Raw genomic sequence first — 26,472 nt, 5'->3', positions numbered from 1 at the left:
GGCATCTCAGCTCCATTTAAGCAGCTTAATTTTTCCATGAGAGGTGCAAGATAGGAGTACTTAGAGACCACAAAAAAAGTCTTACAAGCTGATTTTTTTTCTAACTGAAAAGCCAAAAGTTTTGCCTAAGACAACCTGGGCTGCTCTCTTCAACACTGTCTTTCACAGCTCAGTACCCTCAACTTTTTTTCTCACTTCAGAAAAGAACACATTAGAGCTGTAGGATTGTAGAGTTGTAGCCCCTCAGGTAAACCAGTGCTCTAAAAGTCAGCAATAGTAACCAGAATACAGCTATTTTAGTAATAATGATATGCTACTCACCTAACCCCATGCTAGGCTTCCTGTTACAATCCATCTTCATCACAAATCTTCACATTAAAGGATAGCTTGGGTCATTTGCAGTGTTTCCTTGGACTCCAGCTTCTCCCACAAACTCTCAAGAAACCATCATTAGTACCTGTATGATTCACAAAATCTACTTTCAGAACAGTATTCTAACAAGAGCACATGTGTGATGGGTGAAAGAAGGCAAATTTTAAGTTAAAAAAAAAAAAAAAAAACAACTATGATATTAATACCTGGACCAGCAGAAGCTGGACCAAGTGGCCTCAAAGGGTCCTTGTAGTCTTTTACTCATGCACACTTACACCATCAAGTATCCACTGTGCTTGTTTTGTGCTGATAAACATCACTGCATATACTATATTCTGACTCTGAGAACTTTCAGTACTAAAAGAACAATTATTTAGTCAGTTACGATGGTGGCACAACCCTCTCCCATCACAGAGAAAAATCCTGTACAAAAGACCCAGTTGCTGCTGTTAACTACATGTTATCCAGTACCACAGCAACTACTACCTGCAGTCCTTAGGATTCAAGGCAAAGTTCTTCATCAGTAAGCATAAAGAGATTAACCACAGAAACACTAACAAAGTGTCCTCTGTGAAAAGCTAGACAACTCCTTCAATACAACTTTTTCAAAGCTAGATCCCCAAACTCTGTGAAAGCTGCGGGTATTAAGCACTTCTGAGAACTAGCACACCTGTTTCAAATCCTGAATGCAGCTGAAGGTGCTTCTGTTTAGCAATCAGCTTTGAAAACCTGACCTTAATTGCTTGTCTAGAACAGAGGTAATAGCACCCAACTGCTTTGTAAGCGCTAGCAAGAGAACGCTTGAAGACTGGAGGCTCTGTTCCTTTGCCAAATACTACTTGTCAGAAAAGTGTAGCAATCCCCATAGGGATGACAGGACTCCTGGCTTCTAGTTCTTATTCTGCTACTGAGAGATCCTGGATAAGCTTTTTCAGGAGTCCACATCTGGATTTCTTTATTCATGAAATGCGGCTAAACATCCCATTTTTCAGTACAGTATTTCAATATATTTTCAAAATACTTTGAATGAGACATGCTGAGAAAGTACTGAACATTATTACCTGCTTGTACATTTTTCATGTCATTTTTTAGCCTAGCAGTGTATGTTCCCAAGACATGCGCTGTCCCTACAAACATGCAGGAAAATTGAACCTATTCTATTTCTGAAGCTTCATCCTGACAGATTTATGAAAGAAATGTTTATTCTTGCCCAGTTGCCTGATGTTTACCTATTATGAAATTTCTTCTGAAAGTAGTCTCTTGTGTATGGAACCAGTTTCATTTCTTAGCAAGGTTTCAGGTTTCTTTCCCTAAAAGCTGCTGTGGAAATGCATATGTACATGTATATATGTTTGCATGTTTGTATAAAGTCTATGTTCTGGTTGCACAGAAAGAGCTGAAAAATGCATTGTTGTAACGTGACACTTTTAAAAGCGTAACTCCCTAAAAGCAAAGAATTTAGATAAAAAGGATAAAAACTTGGAAAAGGCAAGATTATCTGAGTTAGAAATAAAATGTATACTAGACATTGTAAAAGACAACAATCACGCTTAGATGTGGGGAGAAGTAAAAATAATGAGTGGAAGTCATATCTGAATGGTGAAAATAAAGAGCAGTGTAAATTCTGACAAGTGGAAACATATAACAGGTAAAAAGATAATTTTGGTTTTTTTTTTTTTAATTAGAAGTCTATCAAAGTTGATGGAATCGGCAGATAAGCAGGATATAAAAGAGGCTCTTGGGGAAGATAAGGTTACTTCAGAAAAGCTGCGCATTCCTTACGTTGACACATGCTACGGAGCGGGCCAGGGAGGTTCCCAGTCAGATCATTCCTTACAGGGGTTGAATCTGAGGAAATCTCAGGTTCGGGAAGAATGTCTCAGAGATAGTGTCATTGCTCAGAAGAAAGGGTTTTAGCACAAATCAGTGCAACGAACAGCGCCAGCTTGCTGGGAGCAGATGACGCTCAGCCGGGAGTTGAGAGGCAGCTCACATATGAAACTGCTCAGCTGCTGCGTGAGCTCGGTAAGTGCTGCTTAAATCACCGCAGTGCCAGAGCTACGGGAAAGTGCAATCAAACTTTAAAAAGGATCCAGGATGAGTGATTGTATAATGTGATTGTAACAAAAATGGCAGTAGTAGACTCGGGGATAAATATCATATGTTGGGGCTGAGTCAACATAGCTTTCATAGAGCCTGAAATACAATCTCCTAGAGGTCTCTGAAGAAGGCAGTGATGATCTAGTAGGTGATCAAGTGGCTATAGTTATCGTTTTGTTCACTGGACAGTCTGCACTGGGGTATAGGGAGTGAGGAAGGCTGTTGCAACATGTCATAGCTTTTAGGGATGGAGGGTGCTGACAGACCTTAATGGCTCCTGACTGGCCTCACCTGGGGCCTCCACCCACAGCCTCTGCCCATTGGCCCAGGGGCTCCACTTAAGCTCTGGCCTTAGCCTTTGCTCCCTGCTTGGGCTGTGTTGTAGGACTATGTATCTCCAGTCTGGTCTTAGCTTCCTTGCTGGACCTTGGACCTATGTTGTATCCTTGTCTTTGCTTTCAGCTTCTTGGTGGGCTCTGGATGTGATTCAACATGTTGTCAACAGGCTGTGCTCTCTGCCCGCCCCTGCTGCGCTGAGGTACTGTGCGACTGTGCTGTGGTCACGGCTCCTAGGGAGCACATTGTCCCTTATAGAGCAGCCCTTTTCTTGCTGCTCCCTTTTGGCCAATTTGTCTTGGTTCTCTTTCAAGGCAAACTAGGGAATGGGGCAATGACCTGTGTTGTGAAGTCAAAGTGGAGGTAGGGTGGAGCCAGGTGAGTATTTGGGTTCTGCAATATAAGCTTTCTAAAAGCTTTTAGGAGGACTCATCAATAAAATAAACATTAAGGTTTAAAAGTCCTTTAGAGAAAATGGTGCAGATAAATGGTTCATTTTCCTAACAGGCCATCAGAGCACCTCAGAAATCTGTTGTGGTATCTCTATGTATAATGTGTAAATATCTGGAGAAGGTGGATAGTGAAGTAACAAGCTGTGGATGCTAAAACAAAGTTTTGAGATGGTTCAGGCTAAAATTGATGCATTGCTTCTCGGCACGGATTACAAGACCAACTCTTCATGCTTGCAAGCGTTTTCTGCAGGAAGCAGCTACTGTTCAGTACTGTGCAGATCAAAGGAGTGAACAGGCTGTGAGTAGGGATGGGGAGTTCCTGACTTTCTGGAAACATGTCCCACTTGCACAAATGGCAAACCACTAGAGAGCAGTATTAGATCAGGGTTTCTGTTATGTGCCTGAACACCTTGTGAATAAAACAAAGCATTAGGGTGATGTTTGCAGTTGGATGCTGGTTCCAGGTCAGATTTTATCAGAACCAGGGAAGCTATAGACCAGCCAGTCCCATCTGGCTTGGCCCTTGGCTACTTAGATACTCAAATACTGAAACCAACCTTTGTAGCTTGTCTCCAGGAACCCAACTTTCCCCATGCATCAATTTCAAAAACTCTAGTAAAGCTCTCTCCAGCCTACAGCTGCTGCAAACCAGATAAAACCAAGTTAGCTGTAAAAGTTTCAGCTGTTTCTTGTCTCCAGTCACCATCTCTGGTTAAGGCTCACTGACACCTGTAGTTATCTCCAGTGCAGAGTCTTTGCACTTGTGCCTCTCCTTTCTAACATTACAGTATCATTCTGACACTGGAAAGTTAAAAGATAAATGGTGGTAAAATAGCAGAGATCACACTGCTGCAGGAGTGGTTTAGGAGGAACAGAGCCCAAATACGCATTGGTTTCAAACTAATTTCAACACATCTCAGTTAGTATTTACACTGGAGTTTTTTTCTTTTAAAGAATCTTTCATTTAAATAAAATCATTCCTAAAATGTGGAAATATGTCAATATACGCTATGGCATAATATACTCTAACCTACGCTAAAATTGACTAATTATATTAAAACTAGCATTTAAGTGTGTATGTTTCAAGCATACACTATGCTTGATCGTAACCTTTTCTGTGAAAGGTTTGCTTTTGCTGGCTGGTAACCGGGACAGAGTAAGGACTAGGCACCAGGGACCAGATTTACAGAATCTTAGTTTCATGATTGTGACCTTTTCTACAAAAGTCAAAGCATTTTTATTGCACTTGATCAAGGTCAATGATTTAATTATTCTAAACTGATTAACTGACTGGCAACTGAAAAAGAGGAAAGCTCATTTTCTCCCAATCAGTAAATAATGAGACATGAATGCAAGCTTTCACTAATCCCAGCATCCTGAAGGACACAATATCTGTAAACAGATAACTGTTTAATAATATCATTTTAAACACAAAGGAAGTTTTGTGCATGTTTTTATTATTTAACTCTTTTCAGCTTGTTATAGTCTATAGTTTCCTTTAATGGATACAAAGTTAATTAAAAATGGTCTTCAGCAGAGTCTGATTTCTGTCCAAGCGCAGCGTCACACAAAACAGGTTTTAAAAGAATTGTCACCTAGTAAGGGCAATACTTTCTATGGCTGTGACTTAAATAAAAAATTAGGACTCTTAATGTAGTATGAACAATTGACCTGTTCAAACATATAGAGATACCCTGAAGCCTCCTGAAAAGTAATAAGCTTTTTAAGGAGAACACACAGCTTAGTTAAGCCAACTGCTTGTTCACCAGCAATTGCCTGCATAACCTTTGGTGTGAGTAGCTGAGCAACTAAGCATTACAGTGATATTCCACTGGGTTCTTAGACAACCATGTGGCCTTTCACTCTCCTGAATTTTGTTTCCCTTGAGGTTCATACACTCTAATGCTTTAGCCAGGGAAAGTGCCCTCTGTACTCTCTTGTTATGGAAAGATCATTGGACTTACTATTCTTATTGCTTCTGATGATATCTATTACTGATACAGAGCTAGGAAAAAAACTATACTTAAACACCAACAGGTATTTGGTTTTTCTAATTTTGTCTTTTAATATTATGCCAGGAGGGATTTGGATTACATAGTGAAAGAAGTTCTCATTCTCTGTCGTGGAATGAAGGTGAAACTAAGTAAGCATCTCTAAGAATGTGGTAAACATTGTATTAAAATTACTAACAAACAGCAGTGATAAAATATCTGGCAGATCAAGGACAGTGTGGCTAAGAATGAGAAATGTGAAAAGACAGTGTAAGAAAAGGTGTACAGGAGAAAGAATGCAGCTGTGTAATCAAATTATTTGGATAGATAATGAGACCGAGACCTGAGCATTATTCTGCTAGAATATCAAAGCAGACAATGTAGACAAGCAGCATCAAAAATGAAATTTGCATCTATAAGACAACTTCTGATAATGTGTTATAAGGTGATATGAGACTTTGGTCTATTAATTAGCCTTGAAAAATACCCAATTCTTTCTGGCAGTCAGGAAAATTAATTAAACCATGGGATAAATCTCCTGACTCAAGGGTTATTCTGGTCTGTGGTCTGCAACTGGAGTCAGTAAGGTACTACAGCCTTCCACAGAATGGATATTCAAATCTGCATGGCAGAACTTCCAAGGGCCCTTCCGTCCCTCCTTGCTGCACGCCTGGAGTGACCCAGCTCCAGGCTCCCACAGTGATCTGGTCTCGTTCTCATGCTTTTATTGTCTAATAACTTCTGCTCTCTCCCCTGTCATGTTGTGATGTGTAGCAGCAGAAATGTGCTCCTGTGACTCCCTCTGTCTCTCTTTTGAACCTGATCTTGAAGAGACACGGAGGTTGCTCAGAACTGTACGGGAGGACCTCTGGTTATCAGTGCGGCAAACTAATGAGGACTTCTGAACTTCATCCTCTTGTCAGCCAAAGGAAAAGGGGTGCTTTATGTCTGGACCTCGTTATTACAGTATAATCTACATGGAAATTATAACTGTAGATGAATTGTGGAAGTCACAGAAATGTGGAATATTTTAGAAAGTTTAGCAACAAACTATTAGTAAGGTAAAATGAAAATATTAGTAGCAAAGCTTTACATAATATCAGCTAAAATTTTCCTAGCAAAGTACTCCCTTAAAAACAAAGGGCCAGTCCATACATTTATCTGGAAAGGCACACTCTGCCATCTTGATCTACTGTGAACCACAGATTCCTCTGAATTTTGCTTTTGCTGGCAATTCCAAAGGTTTTCTTGCTTGTTTCTTAAAGATCTGATGCAGCAATTCCTTCAGATTTTCTACAGCACCTAGGTATTTCTGCAGGGGCTGAAGCCGGGAGGAGAAAACAACATCTGCCTGCCTATGGTGGTGTTCATGTGGCTTCAACATGAATATTCCCATTGTGTGGCTTACTCTTACAGTGTGGGTTTTCTAGGATTCAGCCTGCCTTTCTAGGCTTATTTCTATTCATGGACATCAAAGGAAGGAGGGCTTCCCAGAAGGTGGGAAGCCAAAACTCTGGGAGCTAGTGGTTTTATTTATTTGTAGACTCCAGAAAGACCCACAATCACTGCCAGTGTTGATTATATTGCAAGATATAGTATTGGAAAAACGATTTCAACCCACAATCAGATTCATCTCTGGCTCCAACAGATTTCCAGTGGTCCTGGCCAGCAACGCCTGGCTGAGAGCTGTGCACAGAGCGGGCAGGCTGACAGATGGGCTCTGCGGGGCGGGGTGGCCCCTGGCAGCAAGCTAAGGAGTTTCTAGGACAAGTGTGGATGGATCAGAGAGTTCCTCAACATTGAGTTTTGCTGTGAACAGACTGCTACCGGATATCCTGTCCCTTGGCCAGCAGCAAGGGGACCTGCAGCAGCTCATGGGTTCTTCTTAGAATTAAAGATGAGTCACTTTAAGGTTGCTGGATTTTCTTTCCTATTGCTCCACTTCCTCTGTTTTCTGAAGATAAATAAGAAATGAGAGCCTGGAAATTCTCTTGAGAGGTCCTGCAGCTTGTTTGTTTTGTGAAAATACTTCTTGTTATCTAATTTTGTTACACTTGTTAAGAACAGCAGCAGCTTTCCCATAAAACTTGCCCCAAGTAAACGAACCACAGCTTTGAGAACTGAGCTGCAGAGCAGAGAAGATCATCTCGGAAACTTGAAGATGAAGTATTTTCTTCTGCCAACTCATTTAGCATTTCTCTATAGCTTTGCACTAAGTAAACCTGTCCAGGTGTGTCCCGGCTCTCAGATGTGTAGAATTTACATTGCTGCTGCTGAGTTGCTCTGACTATCTTAAAATTAGTTACAAACTTTTACTGCTGTGATTCTTCATGATGGAAGTTTTCTGCTGTGGAGATAAGCATGTATTAAAAGATATGCCTTTTTTTTTTTTTTAGATAGCTACAAGAAATAATGACTTAGGTGAGTTTGGTTGTAATTATTATATAAATAACTGTAGATTTTGGTGGGGCTGCTTCTCTACACCTCATTCTTATTATTTGGTATATTTTTCTCCTTGAAAATAATTTTCCAGCATCAGTGGAAAACAATTCACAGAATTCAGATGTGTTTTAAAGTTGCATTCAGTGTGATTATTTATGCTGTCGTGATAAAGAAATTAAGAAGACTTATTGAGCAATTGCTACATGGAATGTTCTTTTCCATATGTAGCTTCAGCAAATCAGAATACTTTTCACTTTGATTTCTTTCCTATGTGATATAAGGCACTTCCCTGTCTGCAGTACCCAAGACTATTGTACTTTTTTGGCATAACAACCAATAGCTTTTGTCTGAGAAATGTATTCCAAGTATTTTGGAGTCAGAAGTGAGGAGCATGTCACAATGTCTTATGTCAAATTAACAGTTAACCTGGAAATTAATAGCTTGCATGCCTTCCATATGCATGATAAAAATAGTCCTTTCTTTTGTGTGATTCATCCCATTTTTACAGAGGTCAGTTATGATTTTTCTTTAATTCCACAAGCTCTAATGAAGAGAGCAATGACTTATAATACTTAGCTTTCCACTCTGAAGGCTCCCAGAGCTTCTTAAGCTAAAACATATTTAGTCATGACTTTGATTACAGCTGCACTGACATCAATATTAATATTAATCTTTTCTATCCAGGAAGCAAGGCAGGCCTAACCAGTCTTAGCATATGGTGAACACTAGATTCACTCAGTCTTAATTTACTAATCCGTTTTCACATTATTGGGAAATGAAGTTCAGTGAAAGAAATTTCCAAAGGTACAAAAGCCTGGTTAGCGTATACCTCTCATCTCCCCTTGGCACATCTATTTGCCTTCTCAGTGCCTCGTATGTTCTTTATTTTCTTCATCTGCCAGGTAGTGAAATAGCTGTGTATGAAGGAGACATCCTCTTGAGAAGAGGACGACGCAGCGCAATTAACTGTGAGAGTTGTTTATGGCCCAAGTCACAAGATGGACTAGTCAAGGTTCCAATTAACATCTCTTCTGATTTCTGTGAGTGTATGCAAATGGATGGTGTAAAGTTAGCATTGATCTTCCGGTCCCTATACTCTCTGTTATTTTATGTTTCTGTGGCATGCACCAAAAGCAATCTTTGTCCAAATGAGAATTTATTGACATGTCTCTTTTGCTAATCTGTTAGCCCTATGGTAGTTTGGCTAAGGCTCCAACCATTTCAGTTACAGACACTAAAATATGTGGTTACTTGGGCAGTGGTTGTTATATAAGTACCAGCTAATGTATTTTAATTATGAATATTAGCTCATTCCCGCTAGCTATAATGCACTTTGATATTTAGCAAGTGCAGAAGAAGAAATATAATTTGTTCACATTATGAATGTATTTTTGTCAAAATTACCACTAGGAGCACTTTTTTGGACACTATAATTTTCTTTCAAATCTCTCATAGAAATATTCCCGCACTAGAAATCCTGTAGAGGCAAAAATGGAGGAAAAATCCTTGGAGATTTTTTTTTTCCCTTATTATTTCCCTCTAGTCAGTCAGTAGCTCTGTCCTGTGCGAAAGGCTGCAGGACCGATGCCTTACTCAAGAAAATTTTGTTCCAGGTGACTTCATATGGGCTCTGCAGGTCTTCCATCTCTCCCCTGCTGAGGCTTCTCTGGTCTGAGGTTTCCATACAGACCCTTCTTAAAAGATCTTATCTTGAGAGAAAACAGCATGGAAGTGAAATACAGCCTGTGTCTTATTCCCATTCCTGGGGAAAGGGAATCTGTGTTATCATATGAGCTGAGGAAAGCCCAGTCTTTGTGTTATCTAGGCTGCTCCTCTGCCCATGTGCTTCCAGAACTGCAGCATGTATGTTGTGCATATTATATATTGTGTTTATATTGTGCATATATACTGCAGCATATATTGTGGTTAGGTGAGAGTTATTCCATCAACCGCCCTCTCTCCAAACTTTAAAGATGAGGAAACTGAGATACAAATCAGTTGTAGATGATTCATAACTGAGGAACCCAAATTAGGCCAAAATGTTCAGAAGCAGATAAACACTCCAATCTTTATTTGGTACCTGAATAGAAACACTGTGATCTTCAGAGCCTCTGAATGTTGGCTGTCTCAAGTGATTCCAAGGGGTGTGTGGCAGACATTTGTTATCTCTGTAAACAAAATAGGTTTTTGGTGCTTGGCTCATTTGGGATACTTTAATCCAATTACTTGTATCTGAAACTGTTTCATTTTTTCCGTTCTATCTAATGGAAGAAACAATGCCAGTTTTGCTTTCCATCAGCTGTCTCCTATAGAATATGCATAAGGGCCAGCTATAATTCTTACATCTCCCTTAAAAGTCCAATCAACTTGAAGATCTCTGAAGGCTTTGTGCCCTTTTTTTATTTCACTTGTATGATAAAAAGCTAACGAGTGCTGTGAAGTTTTGAAGGAATGCACCCCATCAATGCACCTTGGTTTTGATTAACCAAGGAAGATTTCTCCTGGCCCCTTTCTCTTTCTAGCAGTGACAGAGAGGTCTTGGATTGTTGATGCTCTGCAAGAGATCTCCACGCTGACCTGCGTGCAGTTTGTAAACCGCACTACAGAAACAGACTACGTGTATGTTGAACGTGGGCAGAGGTAAGCTCCCTGTCTCCTGGGAGTGGAAGCACTCAAAAAGTCCTTCAGCTTCTTTTCTGTTTTGATCTGGATTTAAGTAATTGGCCTTTTTTTATCCTAGGAGTCAGGATTCAGAGAGCAGGTGCAATTTTTTATTTTTCTTTAGACATACTGGTAGTTACATCAGTTAATAGGCTGCAGGCATAAATGTGTGTGTGGACTTAAAGATAATGCAGTATAACTCAAAATGAGATCTTTTCCTTAACTGTTTTAAAATTTAAAGAAGCATAATTGTTTCAGGTTCTTTGCTTAACTACTTAAACTGCTTCATCTTAGTTTGATATAGCCATTTTACTGTTTTAAAATTTTCCATACTCATCACAAAGGCTTTATTTCTTCCCCTATGTAGTTTGGCAGCTTTTGGAAGCCTAGATATCTCATGCCAGTGACTATTGGAGTGTCCTGTTCTGTGGCTGCACACCGTCTTGGTGGCATAATCAGTACATCTGTTTCTCTGTATTTGCTGAATGTGATCATTTTGGTTATTGATTGCCTATTCTTAGCTGCTGGTCTTACTTTGGAAAAATTGGAGGACGTCAAGCAGTAGGCCTGGTAAAAAATGGTTGCATGGATAAAGGAGCAATTCAGCATGAAATGAACCACGCACTGGGTTTCATCCATGAACAGGCACGGAGTGATCGGGACAGGTTTGTCAAGATTATGTGGGAACACATTGTGGCAGGTATGTCCACTAAATCTTAAGAGAAAACATATACTTTCAGATAAAGGAGAATGTTTCTTCTGTGAACAGCAATGCAAATAAAAATCATGATTAATGCTGGCTGAATTGCAGGAGCAGCGCATTCACTCTGATGGAGTTTCTCATTCAGTGTTTGTACTAGGAGAATTTCTGTGGCTACACCTACGTTAGTGTGGTCCTTGAAGGCAGATGCAGCCTAAAAGTAGCTCTACGTTCTTATTTTGATTGCCATCTTGAGCCCAGGCTCACTTTATATTCAAAATATCAAGATCATCAGGAACGCAAAATGTTGTAGCAAAGACTTGGCCAGAAGGCAAAACTATGGGACTTTTAGCTGAGGTGGGGAGAAACACAATATTCAGTGAATACGGTGGGGTATCGCACAGCAACTCTATCTCGGGGAAAGCCATGGAAATAGGGAGGGCAGCAGGTAGGCATCTTGGCGCTGGCGGTGAGTGAAATGCACAGAGCCTACAATGTAGATGAACAAGGGACTCAATGTGGAGAGAATGGAAGCACATGCAACCAGCAGCATGTGCAAAATTCTGGGACCTGGCATGATGTGAGAGGAAGGACTGCAATTATTTCCTCCTTGAGGAGAGAATAATATACACTGCTATGAAAAAAAGGAGCAATGAGGAACAAGCAGGACTGGTAAATCTGTAGGGGGAAAACAAGTGAATGTTATTTAGGGAAAGGAATGCGTGATGAATAGTTTGGGCACGTACCCTTCATCTGTGTGGTGGGAACATGGGAGCATATACAGAGCTCCAGGCTCTGGGGGGGCGAGGGTAGAGAGAATGGTAGAAGGTCCCAGGGAAAGTGAGAAAGTGGTACATAGAAGGAAAGTAGGGGAAGAAAGGATGCAAGGAATCATATGTCTGACAGCTATGAGAGAGCTGGACAACCCACAAAAATTGTAAAAAGATAACAGTGTACTTAGTTCATTACAGAAAATAATAGTAAATGAGGCGGGACAATTGAATACCACATTCTAATAAGTCTCTTCAACAAATGAGATATTCAACTCTTCAATGTCACGCATAGCTGAAAATATATCTATCTTTTTCTCCAGATGGAACTTGATTGTTTTTATTGCAAATTCCTAACACACTGTTCTCCAAACTCTTTTCAGCTATTCCCATGATGTCCTAAGTAAATTCCATTTGTGCTTTTCTTTATTGAGGTTTCAGCTCTAGTGTTAAGGTGTAATTTTGCTATGAATTGTTTGCCATTGTACAACAAGGGTGTGCCATGTTTGAAATGCTAGCAAAGGATGTGCTAGGAAAGAGGAGTTGAAAACATGAAGTTATACCAAAGATAGTAGACGCACATAAAATCTTATACTAGTTTTGCAGGGGGAAGTCCACAGGTTCAGATGTCATCATTCCTAAAGGATACAGATGTAACCAAGCTCTGATTCAGGCACAGTATCATGAAAGGATAAAAGAGGGGGACGAGGTGAAGACGACAAGACTATGCAAAAGGAGATGGGGTATGTCTTCAGTGTTTTAACAGCATTCACCAGGAGTGGAGGCTGAGAAGACTGGCATGACAAGGGAGTTAGAATGCAGAGTGTGTGCAGCACAAGCACTGTAGGGAAAAAATGCAAAGATATGCAGGGAAAAGGCAATGAATAAACACAGCTATGTTTGTGAGGACTGTTAGTGCACATCTCCTGTAAAAACACGCTGCTGTTAACAGCGCTGATGGCAGAGCTTCCCCTGACCTCAGTGGTGCAGAACTAGACCTCGAGACCTTTTGCAGCTTCCCAGCTCTCCCACACAAGCTGTTTTTCTCTTGCCAGGACTGCAATACTGTGGATGTTTGCTGGGTTTTGTTTTTACCCAGCAATTCACCTTGGAAGGCATCCTACTTCTTTGTTTTGACAAAATGCAGCCTGATTGGTTGCTGTCCACTTAGCTACTTGAAACTCAGCTTGTTTTTCCCAAACTTTTGGGGAAAAAAACTGTATTCAGAGTCTTCAGCTGAAGCTTCCTTTTCAGCTCTTCTGAGTCATTACACTTAGATTCTGGCAGAGGTAGATTTTTTTTTTTAGAGTGGAAAAGATGGGTTAAGTCCCCACACGTGTGCAGGTCTAGACAGCCAAATCTCTCTGGCATGTGATGAGGCAGATACTAGTTCTCTGGCAGTGCCTCTGTCCAGCCAGGCTGCTGTTACTTTTTCTTTTTTAGCAAACCAATTCAGCAAAGCACTTATGTGCCAAACAGTAGCCATATGCTTAAATGTTTCACTGCATTTGAACTGTGTTCTCTGTTCATCACCGCAAAAGAAGCTGTGCGCTTGCTGATAATTCTTTCTGAAGTCAGTATAGCAGACAAGAGGAACTGAGATAAAAACCTAACAGAGTCAGGAAAGCCAATGCCGTTGAGAACCAGTTTGAGCCTTAACTGAGTTTTTGAGCTATGAAAAGCTCCAAAGTCAAGTGTATCCCCAGACTTTCTATAATTCAGGATTTTGAAGCTTCTCTTTGCATTTCCTAGCCCCCACTGGGACCAGAGCTGAAGGACATTACTGGAAGAGACTGGCTCTGATTGCAAGCCTGCCAGCCAAGTTGTGCAGACTCCAGAGATTTTTCTGACAAGCATCCAATGCTGAACTCTTGTCCAGATGGTTTGTGGTTTACAAACCACTAGTTACAATAATGAAGGTACAGATGTTGAACTGGAAAGGAGTGCTTGGTGGTTAGGGCATTAGCCTCGAGGCCAGGCTGACTGCATTCAGCTCCCTGCTCCGACATCGCTTGCTTGCCTGTCTTACCATGGACAAGAGACCAGGGTGCAATTCATATTTGAACTCTCCAGTCAATGGAGAGAAATAGGTGCCTTCAGATGAAACTCCCTCCAACCGCGTCTCTCTCTCTCTCTCCCCCCCTCTCCTCCAACTATCCTGGGAGCCTTGATGAATAGCTTCAGTGCCTAACTTAGAGAAATAAAACTAGGTGACATGAATTCTAGCCTGTGTTTCTGGGCCCCAGTCCTGTATCAGTCTAACACTTTCTTACCTCATAGGGGCTTTTTAAGGCTAAACAAATGAAAAGTGATGAGATGCTCAGCAGCTATGATGAGAGGGGCTATATCAGCAGCTATATTCAGACAGAATGTTTCTAGCTGATCTTACTGAGTGCCCTTGCTTCATGAGAGTCATAGCACTTCACTGTAGCCACTGCTGATGGGTTTGACCAGATACAAAGCCAGAACACGGCCGATAACATGTCCTTTGGCGCAAGTAACAGGCAAACTCTCTCCCTTTGTTTTGTGGTCTTACAACCCTTTGGTGGAAGGACTCAGCAAGACAGGTTGGTGGTCACCCACACATACCTCTGAATTTTTTATCTAGGTGGTCAGCCAGATTTCCCTCTCAAGGTATGGATGCAGCTTTGGGGACACAGGTTGGATGCTTATAATGTTCAAGATAATGCACTGAAATATATTTGGAGACACCCTGATGAGGATGGACAGATGAATACCTTTACTTCAAGAATGGAACAGATTCATGGATTATATCAAAACTTTGGCTTATTTGATTTGGTTTATATTCTGAAACCTACTAGACTGAGTGAAAATGGGTTCCCATGGTATTCAAAAGGCTCTGGTGGTTTTGAAAGATCCAAGATCTCGTGAGAAGAAGTATTTGTATCCTAAGTTACTCTTAGGTTTATGACAGCAGACAGTGTACTATTAAAGCAGCAATAATTGTTCTGACTGAAATGTTGCTTTCTTACCTTACAGGGGAACAAGGGAACTTTGGAAAAGTGAATTCCAAAAATCTGGGCCTCCCCTATGACTACTCCTCAGTGATGCACTATGGCGCGTAAGTTGTTTTCCGAGATGTCTTTTCAAAGGAGCAAACAGCTTTCAGATCTTCTGCTCAGATGTAGGAAGAAGGAACTGCTCTGTGCAGGGAATGATTTTTGCTGTTCACTTAAAATTGAGTGAATGGACATAATTAAGAGTGAGCATACTTCCTTTGTCAGCAGGATTCCAGGAAAACAGAGTCAATATGGATAGAAGAAAAAATTAGGATAACATTTTCTTTCATTGTACTCCTGTCTCTTGTTAGAGGCCTTTGACATGGCTGTGGTCCAAAGTCTGACACTACTGAGTCACTGATCTAAAACAGTTCTGAAGTCTAAATGATTTCATTAACATAGTAACAGCTGATCATAGACAATGATATTTGGGTACAGAGAGAAGAAAGATGGAATTTTTTCACATCATTAAGATGTTGTGTGCTGCCTCATATTCATCTGGGAACACTGTCTAAGGTTGCATTTTAGTCGATCATGTACAAGCTCGTATCATGTACCTTCTCCTTTATTTCCACTAGCAAGTAACAACTTCTGAACAAAACTGTGAAATAAAACTTGTCTAGCAGGAGGCAGGAAATTGCAGATAGCAAATAAACAATTAGTAACTGAGACAGAACTACTCCTGCTCCTCTGCCTCTGGAACCATGAAGGTGGTATTCAGTTCATTTTGCCAGGACATTGGCAAAAGCTCTCCTCACTCAGGACAGTGCTGCTTTTTCTTGTTTCTTGCTTTCAGCTACTGCACACAAAATGGCTGCCACGCTGGTCCTCTTCAGGGAAGACTAACTGGGCTCTGAGAAGCTTCTTGCCCTTTTCCATTGAAATTCTATGCATGTGGTACATGAATATGATGATGCAGTTCGAGAACTTCACTGTTTAAGAGAAGTGATCTAGAAACGCGATTTCCTTATTTCTACAGGTATGATTTCTCCAGCACTCCAGGGAAACCAACTATTGTACCAGTTCCTGACCCCTCTATACCCATTGGGCAGAGAGAAGGGCTGAGTAACTTGGATGTAGCTAAAATCAACAAGCTCTACAAGTGCAGTAAGTGCTGTAGGTGGAAGGCACGTGAATCCTTATACAGCTGATGTCTGTAGGCACTGTCAGACATCCCCCACAGGAACTCAGCCCACCATCCTTTCAATACATCTCTTCCTCACCCTACAAGAAGGCTGGTATGTGTGTGGAAGCAGACCTGGCCCTGTCCCAAGCTGCTGCCTTCTTGGAAAGGAGAATTTACTTTCAATAATTCACTGTCATTCTGACTTATCCTCACCTAGTCCCTGCTCTTTGACATAAGCAAAACCCAACAGAGAAATCATGGTTGCTGCCTCTGTCAACTTCTCATTTCAGGAAAGCTCTGCAGGTTGCAAAGCATGTAAGCTATCCTCAGCCATGATTATAGCTTTGAGTCATGTGCATCAGTACGGCCAGTAGGTTTGTGATTTCTTTCAATTAGAAAATGACTGCAGGGCTGTCAGTATGGGTGCCATTTAGGCTGATCAGAACACCTCTTTGAGGGGAATTCCCCAGGCTTTTTGTATAGTTATCTATTTCCTTGCCCCATCCATTTCTTAACTCATCACTGTGGTATCTTGAGGTCTACAAATACCTAGCACTCCTCTGTAGCAGGAACTCTTCAGTTGAGATGCACAAAACACAGGTAAAACACCAGACATGCTCTTGCAATGCATGGTTTTTGCCTCAACTCCCAGTACATAGGCTGATTTATACGGTATTTGACTTTTCTGAGATGCTATTCAATTAGTTTCCACCAAAACAGCAAGAAACATTAACATGGCCTAAATATTAGTGTATTAAATTCTGCTCTGAATTGTGTTAGAGCTTAGTTAAACAAATGTCAGTAATTAGTGGGAATCAGCGTTCCTTCAGTTGGATAGTTAGGTACAGAAATCATTGCTGAGAGTGGTTCCTCCCAAATTCTTAACTTCAGGTAAGACGTGTTTACAATTTAAGTGTCTGTCATGGTCTCAAAGATAGTGATGACAAGTATTTAATGATATTTATTCTTGATAGTGAGGCTGTGAATGAATAATGCTTCAATACCATTATTATGTAATTTCATAATTAGATCTGCATGTTTTGGAGGAAAAGGGCTAAATTTAAAAAAAAAGGAGAAAAACTCAGGGGCTAAAAAAAAAAGGACAAGTCCAGTTGTCTGAGGGAAAGTAGGGAGCAAGAGAAAAATGTCATAAATTCATATGTTCAGATGTCATATGTTCATATTTTGTGATTTGGGGAGTTACACATAGTGCAATAAATGAAGACTACATGTGGAAAGACAAAAGACAGATGAGATCAGGCTTGGTATACCAGTCATGAGGTCTGTAGCTTGACTTCAGCGCTCTCTGTTATTGTTTTCCCCTAGTGACTACCCCTCTGCTTTGACAGAATCTGGTTTTCAAGCTTGATTTTTGCATACACTTATAAATACACACATTTGCTGATGGTAATTGATGTACTGATGTCATTGAAACTACTCCTGTGATTGAGGTTAAGGAAATTCATGAAAGTTCCAGCCTTTTTAGTAAACTAAAATTGTGAGTGAAGCCCTACTGTCTTTAAAAAAACATTAGTAGGTGAAGCAGATAATACTTTAACTAGCTTTATTTCACTTGCAGGTTTTGAATAACTTTTACACTAGGAACATCAACACAATTGTAAGCATTATAATTCATTTCTCTTTTACAAGCTTGACTGATGCAAATGGTTGGAGAGACCTGTCAGGTGTTTCTGGAAGATTTTTGTGCAGTTTTCATTCTTTTCAACAGTGTTTGGTTCTTCCCTTCAGATTGCTGTAGCTCTGTGTTGCCTAAATCCAAAGGCTCCTTCTCCTCTGTCAATTACCCATCCCCATACCCGAACAATAACAACTGCCTGTGGTTGATCCGCATCCGTCGAAGTAAGGTAATTTTTATTAGGACCAAAAAGGTTTGAACCACAGTGTCAAGGCTATGCAGCATTATTTCATTATTATGACTACCCTCTGGGAGTCATTTTCATGAACCAAGACATTTATTTTTCTACGCAGTGAATGAAAAGACAGTCTCAACAATTTTCATAAGACTTATTAAGACTATCAGATGCATTATTTAACTTGATTTTTATCCAGTTAAGATTGGATGGCTTTTCAAAGACAAGCAATAGTCAGACATCAATCACTGGGCTTATTAACAGGGTAGCTAGGTGAAATTCTATGAAATTCTTTTTATACAGAAAGTAAAATTTCAGTGATACATGGATAGTAAAATGAATATGAAGTCTTAGTTCGCTTCATAACAGTTAGATGGTTTGAATCTTTCCCTATGTATAGCATTAAATCCAACATCTGTTTTCTTGTTTCTCAAGATTTTTCTGCAGTTTGAGGCTTTTGATCTCCAACCCTCCTCAGACTGTTCTTCTGACTATATAAAAATTTACAACGGAAACAGCAAGAATTCCCCTGTCTTGCTGGACAGATATTGTGGGAAGGGGCCCCTGCCCTCCATAGTGGCGTCTGGATCGACAATGCTGATAGAGTTTGCAAGTGATGAGAGCGTTACAGCCACAGGATTCAGAGCCTCCTACAACAGGGGTATGAACACTCCTTTAGAGATCTTGGAGAACAGCATTAATAGTATTTGTATGGAAGAACTTAAAATTTTGAACATGTACTCCAGAGTTGTTTTTTTTGTTATTCTTTACACTTCCATAGCAATTGCTAATGCAGAAGGCTAGGCAATGATGGGGCTGAAGGTTAGCAGGAAACAGAAAATGGGATGTTGCATGGGTCTCATGTTAGTAATCCTGAGAACCGACTCACATTCTTCTGAGAGCCTCTGCTAGGCTTCCTCACATCTTTAGAACAATTTCTTTAAATAAAAACAATGCAACGACTATAATAGGAGCAGTGCAGCCAAAGAGCACAAAGACTGCAGAATCTCAACCAATGAGATGTAAAGCCAGTAGCTGGGCAATATGTTATTCAAGGTTTTGTGCCATTTTATGCAACGGGAGAGGTACTAACCATGGATAACTTACACTTTCTGAATTAAAGGTTTTTGTTATGTTACATGAAACACAGTGCTTACTGTAGTCATTTCAGGGGTGTCTGTTTTATGAACATGCAAATACATTATGGACTGCTGGATAAAATTCTGTTTTATGCAACATACTTTCAGTTAGAAGGCAGTAGGCCAAATAACTCATTATTGCCTTATTCCAACTCACAATGCAAACTTCTATAAAGCATAAATTGAAGAAGTCTTAGAAATGTGTGTCATTTTTACTCTTTTTGCATTAGTCTTGACGGAATAACTTCTAGATAGCATTAGATCTACCTTGATAATGCAATCTTGAATACTTGAGCTAATTCTTTTCTGAAAGTGCAGTAAGTTAGTGCCATTAGAATGCTATGCTAATACAGTAACACTCAATTGTAAAGACAGTTACAGCTTTAGATGCAGCTGTTTCCTGTCCTCCAGAGGTTATTTAGCAGCCATGTTTTTAGTTCCTTCAGTACAGCTGCTGATACAAATACTAAGCAAAGAAGGAAAATATTTCAGCAGTAGATTTTCATGGTAGCACATTTTTTTCTTGGCTTGAAGAAAGAATACAATAAGCAAGCTCACGTCTACTGCCAAAATACTCTTGTTAATATGCCTTTCTCTGTTTTTCTCCTTTACTCCGCAGTGAATTGTGGAGATACTTTCACAGACTCAAAAGGATTCATCACCTCTCCAAACTACCCCAATAAATACCCCAAAAACCAAGCATGCTTCTGGGTCATCAGTTCTCCAGTAGGATACAAGGTAGGGCACAGATGAATTCAATTGTGGGTTTCATCAGTGTTTGCTAATGGAATCTTTTTTTTGCCTTGGAGAATAAGAGCTGTAATGTCACTTTTTGAGCAGGCATTCTCAGGGTAAAAATCTGAACACAAAAAAACAGTTTAAGAACTTGTGCTGGATCTTGGTATCTGAGGCGTTCAGCAAGGGAAAACCTTTACACATGCATGTGAACTCTTATGAATTTAGCTTGTACCAGTAGGCTTTGTTCAGAATAATCCCTAGGCAAGAGTTCCCCCTAGAAAACTGAAACATTGCACAGGTGCTGTTTTTATATTTCTCCAGAGAAAAGAATTTAAAATGTGACAGATCATTCTTGTCCCTTGCTTCTCCTTCCAATCCAAATGCTGATGAACTAAGCAAATAATTTGCTACTAATATGCATTACAATATGGGATCAGGATGTGGTGCAAACACAGAATAAAAACCTGTGCCTGCACATAAGGAATTTAGACTATTTGTGCTTGCTACATACAAAGGGTAAAAGAAAAGGATATAACCTGGAAGCAAAGTGCTTTGGTTGTATTTTTTCCAGATATCTCTCAAAATGTTATCCTTTGAGCTGGAAGATAGTGACAGATGCATCTATGACCACTTGCTCATACATGATGGAAGCCGACCTACATCACCTGCAGTTGGCCCTTATTGTGGGACAGAGAAGGTTGCAGACTTTACTTCCACTGGGAACTTTGTGCTCGTTGAATTTCACAGCGATATAGTTTGGGAGTTGCCCGGATTTGTGATGAGTTATACATTTGGTAGGTAGTACTATACAGATGGGAGTTGGAAAACACAGAATGAAAGTCAGAGACCAGCTAGCCACAGGTGAAAGTCAAGATGCCACCAATTTCAGCAAAAAATATAGCTCCCTGATACCTTTAACAAGCTTGAAGCTTGGTCTCTTGGTCTTACATCTACAGTGGTGTAATTTGCATGGTGAATTATGGACAAAAATGTCCCTACCCATGGGATGGTTCTGTCTGAGACTGTAAGCTTTTTGTTATAGTATGCCCATTGCTGGTGTTGCATGGCAAAATACAACAGCAGATTTTCAAGAACTTCTTGTGTTAGAAACTGCGCCCATAAAAAATTCAGAATATGGCTATGTAACAACTTTAACCTGTATTCTGACAAATGTTATTACTCAACCTTAACGTGCATTCCAGTAGGCATACGGAAAAAAACCTTCAGAGATGTGTTTATTTACGCTTTGAAGCCAAACTCACTCATACAGTTTGTATAGGCACCTTAGCTTCGCTTGGAAATCACCGCTTTACACTGAAGGTGCAAACTAGCATGTTTGTACAGCATCTCAACTCAAAGAATTGCACTGCTCCTCTGTGAGATGAACCAGGTCAGGGAACAGATTCAACTAAAGAAACGATTAAGAGTGGCAGGAACAAGTAGTGAGGGAGAGGGAATGGAGCGAAGCACCTATTGTTGCCATTTTGCTGTGGCCTGAGTCAGGTATTGAAATTGTCCATGGGGTATTACCAAAATATTTTTTTAAAAATGAGGCCTGAAAACCTAATGCGAAGTCCGCTGAATGTAAATGGAGGCAGTAACTTTGGAGAACATATTAGGTGTGAAGTACCTTGTCTGTAGAGAGAAATCTTTCACCTCTAAGGAGATGTCTGAGAGGAGAAAGTAATCACCGCTGTAGACGGCTAACACTTTGCTTTGACTTGATGTATTCAGAACTAAATGCCAGTGCCAAACTGGAAGATGCCAAAATGTAATAAATAATAAAAGTTCTTGCTGCAATTATGCCTTTGTGAAGAAGAGCGCATAGAAAATTCCAGTTTGCTTTCTTGGTGCTAGGAGGGCAGCCAAGAAAATTTTGAATTATGCTGACTTTTGGTTTTGGTAATTTTTTAAGGACATTTAATGGTTTCCATTTTAAGCACTGGTTAATTTTCACCCTCAGAAGAATGACAGTTGATAACTTGTGAACATCAGGGCCTAGAGCTTGCTTGCATCATGGTGGGAAAGTGCATGCAAATATTTGTAGTTTTTACAAGATCCTGTCTTCTGGCTGTAAAAAGTATTCCTTCATTTAATTTGGCTCATTATTTAGATTGGCACCTTTTTGGAGGATGTAACAATTTCAGCAGCATGAGAGAAAATTAAACTCCATTTCTATTTTTAACCTCAAGTTCAGACTGTACAAAAGCTAATTCTTTTCCCTAAGTCTGAGGACTTTCACGGAGGTGCAAAAGTAATAACCCTGTGACAACGGTGCTTGTATACAAAGTCGAATGGGTCCCTAATTTAAATATACAGTGCCGAACAGCTTTGTAACTCGAGTTAAGATTCCCTTCCCATGGCCTGATGTGGGGCTCTACAGAGGTCCAATGCTTTAGATGTTCACCCATATTTGGTAAAGGAGCATGAACAACATGTTGAAACAGCAATGTACTGCATATGGGAATATTAGTCTTGCAACTTGCCCCTAGCAATATGGTTTTAAGTAGGAATCTGAGACGTGGCAATGTGACTTGATCAGGGTGCTTTATTTGTAAGCAAGCCCTTCCTGCAGGAAAGTCGTATGCCCTACGGGCACACAGCCTGGCTAAAGATTCCAGTCTCATTTGTTTTGAAAACATTAATTCAACAGTAATGATGTAGAAATGCATTCCTGAATGTACAGACAGGCTGAAATATAATGTGATGAGCATGTTCTCTCTTTCACAGGAAAGGCTTTTCAGTCTGAGATCTAAAGGTTCCACTCTTCATGAGTTCTGTTAGGGGTCCTTGTTAACTGCTTTCCTTAAGGGATATGCATGTTAGCTGGAGCTTGCACACAAGCTCCAAACCACCTCCTGGCCTTCTGCAGATACCAAAACCTTCAGCTTTCCTCTAATTATTGCTAAAATCTCTGGTTTCTTGCTAGCAGTCTCTACTTTAGTTATATGTTACTCATCTATAAATCTGTGGCCCACCAAACAGGAAAATGCAAGATACAAAACATCCTGATGAATGGCATCTTTCTTATAATGACTGCTGATCATTTTTACCTACCATTAGTTGCACATCTTAAATGGAGAAGCTGTAGAATTCACAAACCCCGCTAAGAGCTTAGGTGTACCCAACCACACAGCGTAAGGGGACTTGCATCTAACAGACAATAATCCTCCCCCATTGCCCATATATAAAAATGATTTATAAGCTTGCTATTAACATTCCTATTCTGAGATACATAAATTAAGAGTGAACAGCCAGTAGAAACAATGGACAGTATAGCCAAAAGTTTAGGATTCAAATACCATCATAGGAGGATTTTGAGAGGTTCTAATGAAAGTTCAGCATTCACTTAACACACCCTTGAAATCCAACATGTACAGATTTAACCTTAAATAAGAGGTATCTAGCAGTGATGAATATATATGTATTTTATATATATATTATATATTCATATATATGAATACATATATATATGTATTCGCATATATGTATATACCTCATGACACAAACAGGTATTGCCTTAATTGCGTACAAATACAGTTCTGTGCTAAGAGAGACCTGCTTCCACAAGCCTGTGCGTGTGGAAGAGACGAGTGTTTGTGTCCACGTATTCCAATTGTACCTGCTTTGGGACTGTCCAGGTTTCTATCTGGGAGGCAAATCAGGGCCTTCGAGTGGTATGCTTTTGTAATCTGTAAGAATCAGAACAGAGATCTGTCAATTACTGCTGTAGGAGAAAAACAGACTGGAATAAAGCACTACAGAAACACACAAAAATGTACGACTCATAGGTCTTTTTTTGTGTTTAATTTAAAACACATTTCCCTTATGTAAGTAAATAACTGTGGTGGAGATGATGCTTGCTTGCATGACTAGAACCCCAATGCCTGACAGAAAATAAGGGCAGCTTTTGGCATGCTGATAGGACAGTTGGTTCCTCCTCTAGAAGAAGAAAATGAGCCTACCGAAACAGCAAGAGAGTGATGAAACTCAGTTTTCGATTTCACTGTGGTGATGATCTGCCCTTGTTATCACACTGAACTGCAAGGAGAAACATTACAGCCTGGGACATTTAGTAGGCAGACAGCCACATTTTGAATTAATTTGAACTTTTTTGGACCAAAAGTTTACTTCTAGATGCATTCCGTTATAGTAATCAAGCCCCAAGATTATCAAGGCCAAGTCTAATACACTAGGGCACAGTTTCACAGTAAGTTAGAGAAGAACACAGCATTTGCAGCTATAACTATGTAGGACAGAGAATGTACAACTTACTGTGCAACAACCGAGTTTGGCAAGGAGAAGACATATAAACCAAAGACCATTTAATCTCTCCTACACTTCAAAGAGAAACTGAAACCCTTATGGGCTAAGTCATCACATAGGATTTTAATAATCGGAGTTCCCTTTATCATGGGAAACATCTGCAGACAAGACAAGAAATAAAAGCTGCTGCTGCTCAGCTGCCAGATGGCCTTCTGGTGCAGGAGCTGGAAGACTGTGGGAGCCGGGCCCCCTCTGGTGGGCACCATCAGGGGAACCCGAACCTGCCTGGTTCCTCTTCTCCAGACACGGGAGAGTAGAGGTCTCCTGCCCTGGTCACGACTTTCAGTTTCATCCAGCAAATTCAGCCAAGGCGTTTCTAAACAGGTAAGTTCAGTTTCTTTAACTGTCTTGCTCCCTCCCGTGCACCTCTGCTGGTGCTGCTCTCTGGATAGGAAGGTTCTTTGGGTCGCTGCTCGTATTTTGTATTAAAGGGCGGCACTCCAAATTACATCTGTCAGTCGGTAGGTTGCACTGTAACATTCAGATTGAAATTTCCTCTTCCCATTCACCAGCTCAATAGCAAAGGCATCAAATGAAGTCTTTTATTTGAGTCAATTCTGGTTTATATTTGTCTCAATTCCCTGCTTTATGCACTTTATGCACTTTTATGCTTTATGTACTTGGAATTTCCAGGTGGTCTCTAATACAATTGCTGGATAGGTGCAAAGTTTAGCTTCCAAGTTTTATACAGTTGTGTTTCTAATGTTCTTTACCATTAAAAAAAACTGAAAGCTTTGGAGGGGAAACCCCATTTTTTTTCCTTTATATTTAGCTTTATTCAGATTTCTTCTTCTTCCTTGAATAGATCAGTCAGTTCTCTAATTTAATCATAGAATCATGGAATCGTCAAGGTTGGAAAAGACCCTTAAGATCATCGAGTCCAACCGTTAACCTAGCACTGCCAAGTCCACCACTAAACCATGTCTTTGAGCACTGTATCTATCCGTTCTTTAAATACCTCCAGGGATGGGGACTCAACCACTGCCCTGGGCAGCGTGCTCCAATGCTCGACCACCCTCTCAGTGAAGAAGTTTTTCCTAATATCCAACCTAAACCTCCCCTGGCGCAGCTTGAGGCCGTTTCCTCTCATCCTGTCGCTTGTTACTAGGGAGAAGAAACCGACCCCCACCTCGCTACAGCCTCCTTTCAGGTAGTTGTAGAGAGCAATAAGGTCTCCCCTCAGCCTCCTCTTCTCCAGACTAAACCACCCCAGCTCCCTCAGCCGCTCCTCATAAGACTTGTGCTCTAGACCCTTCCCCAACTTCATTGCCCTTCTTTGGACACGCTCCAGCACCTCAATGTCCTTCTTGTAGTGAGGGGCCCAACACTGAACACAGCACTCGAGGTGTGGCCTCACCATTATGTAGGGCTTTATAGTGTGGAGTTATCTATTAAACTGAAAAGAATGCAAAATGTAATTGCAAACCCACGCAATTAACAAGATGACTCATGGGAACCTAGAACTACACTCAGTAACATTTTTTTACAAGCACTGTAGGACATTCACTTCTGAAGGCACACAAAACACTGGCAGAAGTATTGGCTGGGGATAGCTGGAGTTTTGCACCTCAGCTGATTTCATGCTCTTCTGAACTAGGGTCTCGCCACAGGTTTCAGACAAAAAAACCCAGAATAACTGGAGTGCAACCCTGTCAGCATTAGAGAATACTTTTTCTCTTATTAACACCCAACGACAGCTAACGGGCAAAAATGCAACACCCTGCTAACACGCCTGCTGCGCTGGGAGCGTGGCAGACGTTGGCGTACCAGGCAGCGATGCCATACCGAAACTCTTGTAAGCAATCGCTTAACTACATCACGAGAAGCCGATAAGCACCCGGCCTGCCGGTCCTCCCTCGCCCACCTCAAGAGCGGCGATGCCTTTCGTTACTGCGGGCACAGCGAACGTCCCAGAGAGCCGGGGCGGGGAGGCTGAGGCGGCGCCCGCCCCGTGGCGTCGGGCCGGCCGCCCCGTGTAGCCCTCCCGGCGAGGAGAGGCGCTGCCGGGCCCCGCTCCTCCCCGACCCACCGCGGGGCCAACCAGCCCGCCGCCGCCAGCAGCTGACCGTCACCTCAGCCCCGCCGCCGGGCTCCGCGGCCCGCCCGCCCTCGCCGCGCGCTGCCCGCCGGGAAATGGAGTCTTGCCGGGCCACGACCGCTCGGTGCCGCGCCACCGCCAGGGCGGGACGGCGGCACCAGACTACAGGTACCACAATGCATCGCGCCGCAGAACCGGATGTTTTCAGGTGCCGAGCCGCGACAGGTGGCTTCCGGCAGGCCCGGCGCCGGGTGCGGCGCGGAGCCCTGGGCAGTGTAGTTTGTCCGCGGAGGGCAGCCTGGCGGCTGCAGGGAGGAGGGCGGCTCCAAGGACTACAACTCCCGTCGGGCCGTGCGCCGCGGCGGGGCGTGGCGTGGCGCTGCCCGGCAC

The 26,472-nt window shown here is 41.3% G+C and overlaps 1 protein-coding gene and 1 long non-coding RNA gene across 3 annotated transcripts; one reads left to right on the top strand and one right to left on the bottom strand.

Annotated features, from left to right (window-relative positions):
- Window positions 1–343: 343 nt before the first annotated feature.
- Window positions 344–26,051, bottom strand: LOC309593000. 2 transcript variants are annotated; one of them, XR_014228710.1, is made up of 3 exons: window positions 25,909–26,051; window positions 23,341–23,410; window positions 344–457 (listed from the first exon to the last, which is right to left on the bottom strand). It is a non-coding gene; the product is annotated as an uncharacterized lncRNA (long non-coding RNA). The 2 variants fall into 2 exon arrangements; XR_014228711.1 differs by lacking the exon at window positions 344–457 and adding an exon at window positions 18,431–18,491.
- LOC309592999 (embryonic protein UVS.2-like) lies at window positions 7,019–20,578 on the top strand. The gene is made up of 11 exons (XM_082317064.1): window positions 7,019–7,481; window positions 7,648–7,672; window positions 8,596–8,733; window positions 10,216–10,333; window positions 10,876–11,054; window positions 14,825–14,906; window positions 15,824–15,951; window positions 17,720–17,835; window positions 18,277–18,502; window positions 19,600–19,718; window positions 20,290–20,578. The coding sequence occupies exons 1-11, from the start codon at window positions 7,413–7,415 to the stop codon at window positions 20,518–20,520; spliced, it is 1,431 nt and encodes a 476-aa protein (XP_082173190.1). The 5' UTR covers window positions 7,019–7,412; the 3' UTR covers window positions 20,521–20,578.
- Window positions 26,052–26,472: the final 421 nt, after the last annotated feature.

This window comes from Platalea leucorodia (assembly GCF_965183815.1).
Source record: "Platalea leucorodia genome assembly, chromosome: 7".
NCBI lineage: Eukaryota > Metazoa > Chordata > Aves > Pelecaniformes > Threskiornithidae > Platalea > Platalea leucorodia.
This window is presented reverse-complemented; position numbering and strand designations above follow the sequence as displayed.

Coding starts and splice junctions, on each gene's coding strand:
- LOC309592999 (XM_082317064.1), top strand. CDS start 7,413: ATGAAGTATTTTCTTCTGCCAACTCATTTAGCATTTCTCTATAGCTTT. Junction 7,673..8,595: donor TACAAGAAATAATGACTTAG/GTGAGTTTGGTT, acceptor TTCATCTGCCAG/GTAGTGAAATAGCTGTGTAT. Junction 18,503..19,599: donor CAGAGCCTCCTACAACAGGG/GTATGAACACTC, acceptor TTTACTCCGCAG/TGAATTGTGGAGATACTTTC.